The sequence below is a fragment of the Carcharodon carcharias genome, chromosome 14 (assembly GCF_017639515.1).
Source record: "Carcharodon carcharias isolate sCarCar2 chromosome 14, sCarCar2.pri, whole genome shotgun sequence".
NCBI lineage: Eukaryota > Metazoa > Chordata > Chondrichthyes > Lamniformes > Lamnidae > Carcharodon > Carcharodon carcharias.
The window spans coordinates 30,827,766-30,841,953 of NC_054480.1; the positions used below are offsets into that span (position 1 = coordinate 30,827,766).

At 42.0% G+C, this 14,188-nt stretch overlaps 1 protein-coding gene across 1 annotated transcript in view; it reads left to right on the plus strand.

Annotated features, from left to right (window-relative positions):
- The window catches only part of ptprt (protein tyrosine phosphatase receptor type T), a 1,444,026-nt gene extending 1,439,052 nt beyond the window's left edge, over positions 1-4,974 (plus strand). Inside the window, exon 33 of the mRNA XM_041204432.1 lies at positions 2,209-4,974. Coding sequence (XP_041060366.1) covers positions 2,209-2,262 — 54 coding nt within the window. The 3' untranslated portion in view covers positions 2,263-4,974. The remainder of the gene's footprint in view (positions 1-2,208) is intronic.
- The last annotated feature ends 9,214 nt before the right edge of the window (positions 4,975-14,188 follow it).

The window sequence follows — 14,188 nt, forward strand, 5'->3', positions numbered from 1 at the left end:
GAATATTGTGATTACAAGAGTAGGTCAGAAGCTGGGTATTCTTCAGTGATTAACTCGCCTCCTGACTTCCCAAAGCCTGTCCACCATCTACATAGCTCAAGTCAAAAATGAGGTGGAATATTCTCCACTTGCCTGGATGGGTGCAGCTCCAATAACAGTGAGAAAGTTCGACACAACCCTAGAAAAAGCAGACCGCTTGATTGACAGCCAGTTCACTACATTAAACATCCACTGACTCCACTGCTGATGCACCATGACTGAAGTGTGCACTATCCAGAGAATGCACTGTAGAAACTTGCCAAATTTTTTCAACTACACTTTCCAAACCCACAACCTCTACCACCTAGAAGGACCTGGGCTACAGGTGCATTGGAACACCATCACCTCTAAATTCGCTCCAACTCCCACATTAATTTTGATTTGGAAATGTATCACTGCTCCTTCACCTTTGCTGGGTTCTCTACCTAACAGCACTGTGGGTGTACCTGTGCATATTGCAGCAGTTCAAGAAAGCAGATCCCCACTACCATCTCAAGGGTAGTTAGGGATGGGAAATAAATGCTGGCCTTCCCAGCGACATTCACATCCATGACAAAGACAAAAGGTTTAGCATTCATTTGTGACCACTTTGCAGCAATTTCTAATGTTATTTTTGGCCAAAAACCAATCTGTGTTAATTCATTATTATAAAGTCACAACATGGCATAAACAGAATTTATTAATACACATTCTCAGGATGTGGGAGTCATAGGCAAGGCTGGTACTCACAGCCCATTCCTAATTGCCCTTGAGAAGCTGATGGTTGGTATTCTTCTTGAATTGCTGCAGTCCATGTGGTGCAAGTCAAGATGGTATACGACTTGGAGGTGATAGTGCACCTGCTGCACTTATCCTTCTACGTGGTAGAGGACGCAGTCTTGGGAGTGCTGAAGCATTGGTGCCTTGCAGCAGTTTGCCTCTATATAATATATAATGCAGTCACAGTACTTGGTGATGGAGAGAGTAGATGTTTTAACTATTGGATCAGGTGCCAATCAAAGAAACTGGTTTGCCCCAGATGGTGTTGAGCTTCTTGAGTTCTGTTACATATGCACCCATCCAGACAAATGAAGGATATACTTTTTGACTTGTACATTCCAGGAGGCAGAGCAGCTTTAGGAGTCAGTAGGAGAGCCACACATGATAGAATACTCAGCCACTGACATGCTCTAGTTCCACAGCATTTATTGGGAGGATTTTGCGAATGATGGGGTTTCCTGCCCCGCCACTGATAAAGTCAGTGGGGTATGCATCCCCACTGATGTTGGTTACCTCATAGCCATGTAATGCTCCGTGGAGCATTAATTGGCTGGTGGTAGGATTTTCGCTGCTCGCTGAGGAGTAACTCCCACCTCAGAGAGCTGCCAGCCAATCAGCTCCACCAGTAGCGGTGGCGACTGCTGAGACTAAACCTAGTTCTGCGTGCCTGAGTTCTAGGAGCCCAGGACAACGGTAAGTAGAGGAGAAACTGCAGCGATGGGAAGTGAGGCCGGGGTTCGGGTTGGCCTCACCCACCCCCCGTAAAATTTCTGACAGGTCAGGAGTGAGCAGATAAATTAATCTGACAGGCGTCCCCACAGCAAATCTGATAGGGGATGCCTGTAAGATTCTGCCCTATTTGGCTGGTCCAGTTTCTGGTTAATGGTGATCCTACAGGATCTTGATGATGGAGAGCTGAGCAATAGTAATGGCATTGAATATTATGGGAAGATGGTTAAGTGACTCCTTGTTGGAGTTCGTCATTCTCTGGCTCTTGCCTAATGTGAATTTTTTTTTGTTGCTGATTAACACTATCCTGGATATTGTTTTGCTCTTGGTCATTGTGGGCACAAACTGCATCATTTTCTGCAGAGTTACAAATTAAGCTGAACACGATACAATCATCAGCAAACAGCCCCTCTTCTGAGCATATAATGGAGATGATGTTATTTTTGTGGCAGCTGGAGATAGGTGAGCCTAGGACAATAACCTGAGAAACCCCTGCAGAAATATTCTGGGACCTCCAACAAATACAACCACCTTCCTTTGTTCCAGGTGTGACTCCAGCCAATGGAGAGTTTTGCCCCAAATCCCCATTGTCTTCGGTTTTGGATATTTATTAACAGAAAGTGCTATTAGTCATGTGAAAGATGCACAATTTATAGGGAAATGTGTCTTTTTCTCTCCTAGGAGCAATACAAATTCTGCTATGATGTGGCACTGGAGTATTTGAATTCATTCTGAACTTTTGTGATGAGAAGATTCATTGTGATAGCACAGTGATAATTTTATCAAAAAAAAGTCTTCATATTCTGTATAAGAAAAACATGTGCATCCAGAAAATGTTCGCATAAATTCGTGTTTTCAAGGATCATGTTGAAACCAGAAAGGGAAACAAGCAGAAACTCAGTACTAATCACACACATTATCCACAAGAACTACCTGGATTGGCTGTAGGCCAAAGTGTTGGACTACTCCATCTTTCACCGGAGTTGTGCTTGTGCCAGAAGTATATTGATGTCATCAGTTTAGATGGAGATTTTGCCAGCTGTTCATTTTGTCAGTTGTCCTTGTATATTACATTCCACTGTGTTTAAATTGTTTGCATAACAGTACTAATAAATGCTATCTATAATCTATTATTAGCAAAGTTTTATTCAGCATTTTTTAAGTAATTGGGATTAGAAATGCTAAATAAAATGAAGCAATAATATTCCTGTTGGGTATTGATTTCCTGTTAATTTTGATGTTCCCACTAGCAGCAGCTTCCATTAAAATGGTACAGTTTGGGAGCACCAATTGTTTTGTGAGAATAAGAGTTTAAAACATCAATGCAACCTTCAAAGAGCCCACTATAAAATTTTCAACAACTCTTCAGGTATCTAACCTTTAAACAAGTGAGCAACTTTTGATTATGTGTGACAGAGTCAGCTGAAGATGTACCTTTCACAATAATATTCGCTGCTTTGTCCAGTAAAGCAATGGGGCGTGTTAAAAAGAGCGATTTATATGTGAAATCGAAAGATAAATCATGTGGATGCTGGAAACCTGAAACAACAGCAAGAACTGGTTAAAAAGCACAGCATATTGAAGGGAAAAATAGGTTTAAATTTTTGATGTGACCCTTCATCAGAAATATGAGTTCCGATGAATGCTCTCACCCAAAGGTTAACCCATTGTTTTTCTTTTCGTAGGTTGAGCTATGGACATTTCCAGCATTTTCTATGTTTATGTGGAGGAGATTCATTTCATCTGAGGCACGGTTTTCAATTCATTGGTTAACACCTTTGCATTAAATTGTCTGCTATTCTAACACAGTCATTAATCTGCAAAAAAATAAACAGATTAGAATGACTGCCTTGAAATAGACCAGACAGAAATTTAACATAACTGCATTAACCAGAGCACCGATAATAACACAGAGAAAATTAAACTCTCAGGCATTCTATACGTGTTCTCTCTGATTTATGGAGCCATCAGTAAGGTGCATTAGATCAGAAGGTTGTAGTACCTAAGGGCCTTGTAAAGGTGGTTTGGGTGTGATTTAGTCAGTTTCATTAAGCTCATTGTTACTGACAGAAAGCAAGACTGTAGCATAAACCAAGTACATCTCTTTTATTGAGATCTTGTCAAAGCACCATTCTCATACTTTTTCAACACTTTATAAACTGTTTATTAACTTACAATTCTTGTAGATTACATGAACTCCTTAAATACGTATTTGTAAGAGAGGAACAAAAATTGAGTTATACAAAGTCCTTAAACTTTGGAAGGACCTTAGAAATTCTACCTCCTATCAGGTTGTTTGGTTGTCAGTTTAATATCATTCTTCAATGACTGAAGAATATCTGTGAAGGACTTAAGTTTGTCTGGTATATTTTTCTTTATAATTTATTTTACTTTGCTGTGATTGTACATCAGTTGTGCATCATTTATACAATTTTAACCAGTATAAAATTATTTTCTCCTCCTTTGTTTGGCTTTACCAAAAGGGCATACATGGTATTGCACAAACCTTGAAACATCTGCCCTGCCTATGTAAAGTATAAATACGATGTAGAAAGATTTGCTCCAAACGAAAAAGGTCAAATCTGTGGTACAGTATTAAATCTCAGTAAAGTTCACAGTATTATTAATATATGGCTGAATAATATCTAAAATCGAGATTAGCTGGCCAAAGTCAGTAAATTCTTGCAAAGGCCTTGGTGTTGAAGAACAAATTCTACATTATTCATTATTTGACCATAAACGATTAAAGCAGAATTCCTTGTTCTTATTACTGCAAGAAGCAAAAGCAAAAAAGTAACATTATTGTAAAGGCAAACAGCATTCTGAATTGCCGACAGTTAGGCACTATTTACTTAAAATAAATTAAATTGTTCCATGCTGAACTATGTGTCAATGGCTGTTACAAATGATCTAGTAGGCTTTATGCTGTAACAGTGAGCTGTAATCTAATTCAAGCACTGTTCTTTTACTGTGCTTGTGTCAGCATTCCCCCCACCTCCTCCCCCTCCCCTCCAAAACATTTCAGCATAAGACGTCCTGGATTATTCACTGTAGGCTCCCTAATTTAAATAATAACACAGCATAATCAGAAAAGTAAACCAATGTACAAGCAAGAAAATAATCAAACCAAGTTTCTTCTCCTGTGTCCATTGGTGTTCGTTGTTTCCTTCTCAGCTCAGTTTCTGTGTTTGGTAGATGAAAGCATGTTTGAATAGCTTCACTGTGTAATATTCTGTAGCAGGTTACTTTTCTAGCTTTCTAAATTGTGGTGAGTTATGTTAAGTCAAATAATATATGAAATATATTTTTGACAGTACATAAAAGTAATGTGATCTTTTTACAACTGTAATGCCATCTGACTAATTTATTCTTATATGTTGTAAGGAAATGTTTGTAAAATGGGCCTTGTGCCATCTGTATAATAAAATAAATGGAATATGTGATGCAGCTGCTGTATCCTCCTGTGCTGATTTGGATATTCAGTGTAAAATATGGTCCAGACATAGAAATATAGAACTCCCAGAAACAGAAGGTGAAAACCACCTCTGAAAGGTTCTGAAGTAGAGTCCTATTGCACTCAGAACGGTAACTTGGTTCCTCTCTCCACAGATGCCGCCAGATCTGGTGAGTTTTTCCAACATTTTCTGTTTTTGTTCCATGAATTCTGTTATTGAAGTTTACTCATTTGGTTGTAATGGTTGAAGGCCCCCCAGCCCGAAAGCTAAAATGAGTCCAATGCTGTAGAATTAGTGATTAGCATTTGGAGTAAGGTTCCAGCTTAAGAGTGCAGAATCCTATTATTAATTAAGAAACCACTGGTTGCTGTGATGAAAAAGACTGTAGGGTCTTTCTGAAGGAATGAGCTAAGATGAAATGAGGGGTCTTCACGCACATTTGCTTTATGGTCTGACAAATGTTTTATGAACTAATCTAATGACGGCTCAACAAAGAGTTAATATAATAGTGGAATTTCATGCTCGTCTATTAATTAATATGTTTGTCATTTATCTTGCAACCATGATATCATGTTCGATGATGCATGCAGTTATCTCTGTCAGGAAGTTCTCATTAAGAAGTGTTGACTTTTCCTTGAAAATCTCTTTAGCATATTGTTAAATAAGTCAAGAAATCTCAAAGATTTTGAGGATTTTGGTAACCCTGATTTTCAGCCTACTTGTTTTAGAAGGTTTCCTTTCTGCATGGAATTTTAAACCAGAGTCCCACTTAACCCTAACTTGAATCATAAACTCATTAGTTCAAATTAAATTCTTACAAGTTGAGGGCTGAGTTGTCAATTGCTGTGAAGCATGGACCATTGTTCATGCCAGGGCACGTGGTCCTCACATTCCAGCTCCCAAGCCGAAAGGTTACCTTTCTTTGTTTGCTGTGTGGCCTAGGCATGGTTTTAAGAGGTGCACACTTGCCCAGCATCAACTCCCCCGCCCTCCCAACCTCATAGACTTGTGTCAAGAGGAAAGACCAAAGCCTATACGTCTGTGGTCTAGTTGGTTGAACGAATTGATGGAAGGTACTAACTTGAGAGAAACAGCAAACATCTAATGAAAGTGCACTCCAGATTTTGTCAAATTTGCTCCCTTAGCCTTTAGCTCCAAACCTGCTTAGTCTCATCCAAACAAGCAAGCAAGCATGAAGACAACAGCTGGTCATGGAGTGCAGCTAGTCATAGAGTGTGTGCTTGGGAATTTGGTGAGTGAGAGAATTTGTTGTAGTTAGGGAGGAGGTGTTGTTCACTAAGTAGCTACTTTACTTTAGAGTTTATAAGATCATGGAGAGCGGTGAACCAATTTAAAGGAGATGAGGGGCCCAGTCTGTGGACTGCTGTGTTCTGAGAAAAATTTGGAGTGTGAAGTCACAGAGAAACAACAAAGTGACTGGTTGGTGAGTATTTTGTTCTTTCAAAACTCTGGTAATTTAGTAGTAATAGTAAGGTTTTATTAGTAATAGTAAGGTTTACTAGCAGTACTAAAGATTATTAGGAGCAGTAGGGTCTAGGTTTCTTGTCTCCAGGTTTTCAATAAGCAGTCTGTAAAATAAAGATATGGCAGGGCAGCACAGCCACATGGAATGCCCATCTTGTTACATGTGGAAAGTCTCAGATGCTTCCTATGGCTTAGAGAACCACATATGCAGGAAGTGTCACCAGCTGCAGAAACTTTAGCTCTGGGTTTTGGAACTCCACCGTCAGCTGGAGTCACTGTCGCACATCCACAAGGCTAAGAACTACACGGATAGAATGTTTAAGGAGGTGGTCACACTGCAGGTTAAGAGAGTGCAAGCAAAGGGGGAATGGGTGGCCACCAAACAGTCTATGAGAACCAGGCGGGTAGCACAGAAGACTCCCTGAGTCCATCTCACTCACTGATTGGTTTTCCATTTTGAATATTGGTGAGGGCAATGATTCCTCAGAGGAGTGCAGCCAGAGCCAAGACTGTGGCACCACAGGTAGCTCAGCTGCATGGGAGGGGAGGAAGAAGTGTGGTAATGCAATAGCGGTAGGGATTCAATAGTTAGGGAACCGACAGGTGTTTCTGTGGCCAGTATGGTATGTTGCCTTCCTGATGCCAGGGTCAAGGATGTCACTTAATGGCTACAACATTTTCTTATGGAGGAGGGTGAACAGCCACAGGTTGTGGCTCACATCGCTACCAACGGCATAGGTATAAAGTGGGGTGAGGCCCTGAAAGCAGATTTTAGAGAGCTAGGAAAGGGATTAAAAAGAACTTAAAAGACAGGAACCTCAGGATAACTCCTAGTGCCACCTGCTAGTATGTACAGAAATAGGAAGATAGAGCAAATGAATGCATGGCTGGAGGGATGGTACAAGAGGGAGGGCTTTAGACTTCTGAGGCACGGGACTGGTTTTGGGACAGTTGGCACCTGCACAAGGTGGACAAGTTACACCTTAGCTGGACTGGGACCAATATCCTCATCAGGAGGTATGTTAATGCTGTTGGGGAGGGTTTAAAACAGCTTGGCGGGGGTGGGGGGGAGGGGGTGGGAACTTGATAGGGAATTTAGGTAGAAGAGAAACAAAGCTCGTAATGGTAGGAAGAAAAGTAGAAAACAAAATTGGAAGGCAGCGGAAACATAGGCTAGCATTAAATAAAGCCAAATACAGGAAAATGTTAAAAACGGAAAATTAAAGGCACTCTATCTGAGTGCAAACAGCATTCACAACAAGGTCGGCACAAATAGAAGTAAATGGGTATGATCTAATTGTCATTACAGAGACATGGCTGCAGGGTGACCAATGCTGGGAACTGAATATTCTAGGGTATTCAACATTTAGGAAGAAGAGACAAAAGAGAAAAGGAGGCAGGGTAGCACTGCTTACAAAGGATGAGACCAGAATGTGAGTGAGAGAACATCTTAGATCAGAAGATCAAGATGTAGAATCAGTTTGGGTTGAGCTAAGAAAGAGCAAGGGGCAGCAAACATTGGTGGGAGTTATTTGTAGGCCACCAGCAAGTAGTGGTAATGTGGGGCATGGTAAATCAGGAAATTAGAGGTGCATGTAATAAGGGTGATACAATATTCATGGAGGACTTCAATCTACATATAGACTGGTAAATCAAATTGGCACTAATGCTATGGAACAAATTTGTGGAATGTATGCAAGATGGTTCTAGAGAACAGTATGTTGAGGAACCAACTAGAGAACGGGCTATTTTAGATCTAGTATTGTGCAATGAGAACAGGCTAGTTAATAATCACATTGTAAAGGAGCCTTTAGGAAAGAGTGACCATAATATGATAAAATTTTACACTAAGTATGAAAGTGATGAAGTTCAATGTTAACCAAGGTCTTAAATCTAAACAAAGAAAACTATGAAGATATGAGGGGCAAGTTGGTTGTGGTAGATTGGAAACTACATTAAAAGTTTGATGGTAGGTAGGCAATGGCTAGCATTTAAAGAGCTAATATGTGGTTTACAACAAGTATATATTCCTTTGACGCACAGAAGTCCAACTGGAGAAGTGTTCCAACTGTGACTAACAAGTTAAAGATTCTATTAGATCAAAGAAAGAGGTTTATAAAGTGGCCAAAAAACTGAGGATTGGGAGCATTTTAGAATTCAGCATAGGACCAAGAAACTGAAAAAGAAAGAGAAAGTAGAATATGAGTATAAACAAGCGAGGAAATAAAAATGGACTAAAAGCTTCTGGAGGTATTTAAAAAGGAAAAGATTGGCAAAGACAAATGTGATCCCACCACAGAGACAGGAGAATTTATAATGAGGAATAAGGAAATGGCAGAGAAGCTAAACAAGTACTTTATGTTTGCCTTCACAGAGGAAGATACAAAAAAAACCTCATAGAAATACGAGAGAAACAAGGGACTAGTGAGAATGAAGAACTGAAAGAAATTAGCATTAGTAAAAAAGTTGTGCTGGAGAAATTAATGGGACAGAAAGTTCATCAATCCCCTCGATCTGATTACCCATATCCCAGAGTGTTAAAAAAGGTGGATATAGAGATAGTGAATGCATTGGTGGTCATCCTCCAAATGCTATAAATTCTGGAATGGTTCCTACAGATTGGAAGGTAACAAATGTAACACCACTGTTTAAGAAAGCAGGGACAGAGAAAACAAGGAACTACAGAACTGTTAGCCTGACATCAGTGGTAGCTTAAGATGGCAGTATATATTATGAAGGATGTGATAACTGAACACTTAGAGAAAATAATCTTAAGATTGGGCAGAATCAAAATGGATTTATGAAAGGGAGATCATGTTTGACAAGCCTGGTAGCGTTTTTTGAAGATGTAACTAGCCGAGTGGGGAACCAGTGGATGTGGTGTATTTGGCTTTCCATTAGGACCCACATAAGAGGTTACTGAACAAAATAAGGGCACATGGGATTGAGGATAATATACTTGCATGGATTGAGAATTTGTTAATGGGCAGAAAACAGAGAGTAGAAATAAATGGGTCATTCTCAGGTTGGCATGCTGTGACTAGTGGGGTACCACAAGGATCAGTGCCCATGAGTCCCAGCTATTCACAATCTATATCAAAACTAGGTGGGAAATTGAGTTGTGAGGGGGATGCAAAGAGGCTTCAAGGGATATAGGCAGGCTAAGTGAATGGGCAAGAACATGGCAGATGGAATATAATGTGAAAAAATGCGAAGTTATCCACTTTGGAAGAAAAAACAGGAATGCAGAGTACTTCTAAAATGGTACGAATAGGGGAAATTAATGTCCAAAGGGAAGTGGGTGTCCTTGTTCATGAGTCACTGAAAGCTAAACTGCAGGTGCAGCAAGCAATTAGAAGGCAAATGGTACGTTGGCCTTTATTGCTAGAGGATTTGAGTACAGGAGTAAAGATGCCTTGTTGTAATTGTATAGAGCCTTGGTGGGACTGCACCTGTAGTAATTGCGTACAGTTTTGGTCTCCTTATCTAAGTAAGGATGTACTTGTCATACAGGAGGTGCAATGAAGGTTCACCTGACTGATTCCTGGGATGGCAAGATTGATCAATGAGGAGAGATTGAGGAGACTGGGCCTGTATTCTTTAGAGTTTAGGAGGCCAAGAGATGATCTCATTGAAACATACAAAATTCTTACAGGGCTCAACAAGGTAGATGCAGGAAGGATGTTTCCCCTGGCTGGGCTTCTAGAACCAGGGCACAAGGTCTCGGAATAAGAGGTAAGCCATTTAGCACTGAAATGAGGAGGAATTTCTTTACTCAAAAGGTGGTAATTCTGTGGAATTCCCAGAGGGCTATGGAGGCTATGTTCAAGATTGAGGTTTGATAGATTTCTAGATAGTAAAGACATCAAAGCGATATGGAGAGAGTGTGGGAAAATGGTGTAGAGGTAGAAGATCAGCCATGATCTAACTGAATGGCGGAGCAGGCTGATTGGCCTACTCCTGCTCTTAGTTCCTGTGTTCTTATCCACTCCTTCCCACTGCAGTTTTAAGGCTCCACTTCTGACAGTTTTGGAGTGAAGAATTGAGTAAAACAGGGCTGTATCTTAGCCCCCACTCTGGTATTTTCTTCTCCATGCTTTTCAACTTTGCCTTCCCTGCAGATATGGAAGGAGATACTTGCACGCTAGGTCAGGTGGCAAGCTCTACAATCTCTCAAGATTGAAAGCAAAGATAAAAACACATCTCATCCTGATCCAGAAACTTGTCCACATTAATGATGCCGTGCTAGTCACCCACACAGAAACTCAGCTACAAAGTCTCATGCACTGTCTTTCCCAGGTCTGTAGCTTGTTCTCCTTGACCATAAGCGCCAAGAAAACCTTGGTCATGGGACAAGGTGTTGCATCTCCGCCGCTGATCACACTAAATAATATCCACTAGAAGTGGTTATCAAATTCTACTATCTTGGGTCCATCCTGACAATCTGTCCCTTGATGCAGAGCTCAATAGACACAGAGATAAAAACAAAAAAACTGCGGATGCTGGAAATCCAAAACAAAAACAGAATTACCTGGAAAAACTCAGCAGGTCTGGCAGCATCGGCGGAGAAGAAAAGAGTTGACGTTTCGAGTCCTCATGACCCTTCGACAGAACTTGAGTTCGAGTCCAGGAAAGAGCTGAAATATAAGCTGGTTTAAGGCTCAATAGACACATTGGGGAAGCAGCTACCACCTTTGGCCGGCTCACAAAATGTGCAAAGGAAAACATCAAGTTGACCCTTAGGATCAAGCTAATTGTTTGTAAGGCTGTGTACTCAGCACCTTGCTCTATGGCTGTGAAACATGGGTGACTTAAAGAAGTTGCGGCACATTATGCCAAATCCTGAGAGGACAAAAGCATGAATGCTGCAGTCCAATCTCGAAGCCATTCCCTGTTAGTTAATGTGAAGTGAATTTCATGAGCTTTAAAGTTTTTTTCAAAAATCCTATATAAGGGCCTTTATGATATTTCTTTTGAAAGTCCAGGTAGCTGAAATCCATTGGATAACCTTTAATCTATGTAATGTTGTCTGGGGGCTTCCATTGCTACACTCACCCACTCATGATTTTATATTAACTGAAACATTTTGAAATGTTTTATTACAATAAAAGTGTCATATAAGTGTAAGTTGTTGTTGTAATGGGTCAAAAATTATGGGCTGGTGAGCACAGAAGCAAACCTTGTTCATTGTATGCTGACAGTATGATTACGTACCATCATATGTCACACAGGTTGAAAAGATGCTTGTATCATAAGTATTTTAATGGCTCCTGAGAATTGTAGATTTGACCCACGCACCGATCTTGAAGGACAAAGGGAAACTCATCGAAAAAAGCAGCCAACGTTAAAATCTAAAAATTATATCGCATAGGCCTAGCTGCAATTCTTACGAAAAGATATCCATATTTAACATATGTGTTGCAACATGAAAGAGGCCTGGTTCACCTTATAAACAGCATTCTGTCTGACTTACTGAGGGCTGAAGATCTCCTGACAATGTATAAACAAATAAGAAAGAAACAAAGGAATGTCAAAATGATTTTAGCTTCTTCAAACTGTACAGATTGTGAATTAAAATTGTTAAAGAAGTTCCATATAAACAATATGGTAAAATTATGGAGCTGGATTTCTCACAACAATTTTCCTCTAAAGTTTATTTTAAAAGGAAAAAAAAACTTGCATTTATACCTTGCCTTTCATGGCCTCAAGACACCCCAGGTAGGAAAATGTGGCAGTCAATTTGCCCATAAAGCAAGGTCTGACAAACTGGAATGAAATACATGGAGCGGGATTGTCCCAGATTTGAACTAAGTGCAGTAGCAGGCCACACCGTATCGTCCCAAACCCGTCATGTTATTTATGCATTCCCGGGAAACCTGCCGTTTCCTGGTGGGTGGACTCTCCTTCGAATGAGGGCCTGCCCGCCATCACCTCACCGCTTCATCACCCCGGGTGCCATATTTAAAGTCCAGCCGCGTGCACACATCTCAGTGCTTCCAGCCCACGACTGCTGCAGGGAAGATGTCCATGAAAGGCAAAAAGACTGAAACGCCTTCTGGATACCGTGGAGTCCTGCCGAGATGTCCTCTACCCTTGCTCTGGCTGCAGGTGGGCAGCGGAGTGACCAACCAGGCTTTGGGAGGTGGCGACAGTGGTGGTCAGTGCCAACGTGCGTCAAAAGAGGACAGTCACCCAGTGCTGCAAGAGGATGAATGATCTCCTCTGTTCTGCCAGGGTAAGTCACTCTTCTCATCACTCTCAACTCACACACTCACAAACCCATCACATATCCACAGGGCCCTCATTCACTGCCAGTTCAAGGGACATCACCATTCACACTCTCGCACACACCTTCATTGTCCTCACCTCATGCATGGGACCACTCACCACCCACACATGCCAGGCATACTTATCATCTAGCCTGGCAGGCGTCCTCGCCAATCAAGCCCTCTATTCATGCAGGACAAGTTGGCATACAAGAAGAGGGAGAGGTCACAAACCAGTGGAGGAATGCCTGACATCAAGGTCCTCATGGACTTAGAAAACAGTGCCATCCAGCTGGCCGGTGATGACCTGGACCGTTCCTGTTCTGACGGTGAGGTTGGCAGTGTTCTACCAAGTGAGGATCCACCAGTGCAACATCTATCAGACAACCATGCTGTGAGTGATGTGTCCTGTTTTACAGGCCACTGCCAGGCAGTAATTATCTCCCCTTGCTTCCACAGGCACATCTGGAAACATGACCCAGGGCCTCCAATCAAGCCCTGAAGAAAACTCTGAAGAGGAATTTTAAGCCACCATCCTTGAAGTCTCATCACAGCGCTCACCCACACCCTCCACCAGCACAGAGACACAGGTGGCACCTAGCTTTAGAATAGCCTCGGGATCATAATCTGGTGAGCAGATTGCACGGTCTGATCCACAGAAGGCGGCATCAGGGACTTCCCTGGTGTCCAGCACTCGGATGATTGCTGGAGGCTAGAAATTTGCTGAGTCCGAGTCAGATAATGAGCCTCAGGACTTGGTCATGTCACAGTTGCTGGAGCTGCAAAGGCAAGCTCAGGAAGGGATGTCCGCTGCACTCATCAGATTGCAAGGCATGATGGAGGAGTCCGTTCGCCTTCGCTCTGAGGTGACAGCACCGGCATGCCAACGCATTGAGGTCAACACTGGTAGGATGGCGACCTTGGTCCAGGATATCACTCCAGCACTGCTGTGCGGGCTCAACTCCATCGCTGATGCCATAGTTGGCCCCCAGTAATGTTTATGCGAGAGGGGTGCTGGGCACAATCTCACCATAGCTACCCCTTCTCCTCAAGGAGTCAGCCTGGGGTCCTGGGGCAGCCGTGGGGAGGAGGGTCAGTAAGTGCACACCCCAGGGCCACCCATCCAGGTGACTTTGGCCCATCTGAATCCTCTCTTCCTGTGACCTCAGCAGCTCCAGCTCCATAGGCTGTGGAGGGTGCCACTGCTACACAGCAAGACCCAAAAGCAAGTCTTGACCCTCCAGAGGACACCCACCAAGGTCACCACAGACAGTGCGTCACAGTCAGCAGGCTGCCTCCACCTCCGCTGTGGATGTCCGAGGAGCATCAAGACGTAGTTGCAGGATTAGGAAAGTTAACAAGAATTAGAGTGTTAATCACTAGTACATACTATTTACTGCTGTAAATAAACTCCCAGGAACGTCTCCCTGCGTATGACTCCTTGTTTTGATGAGC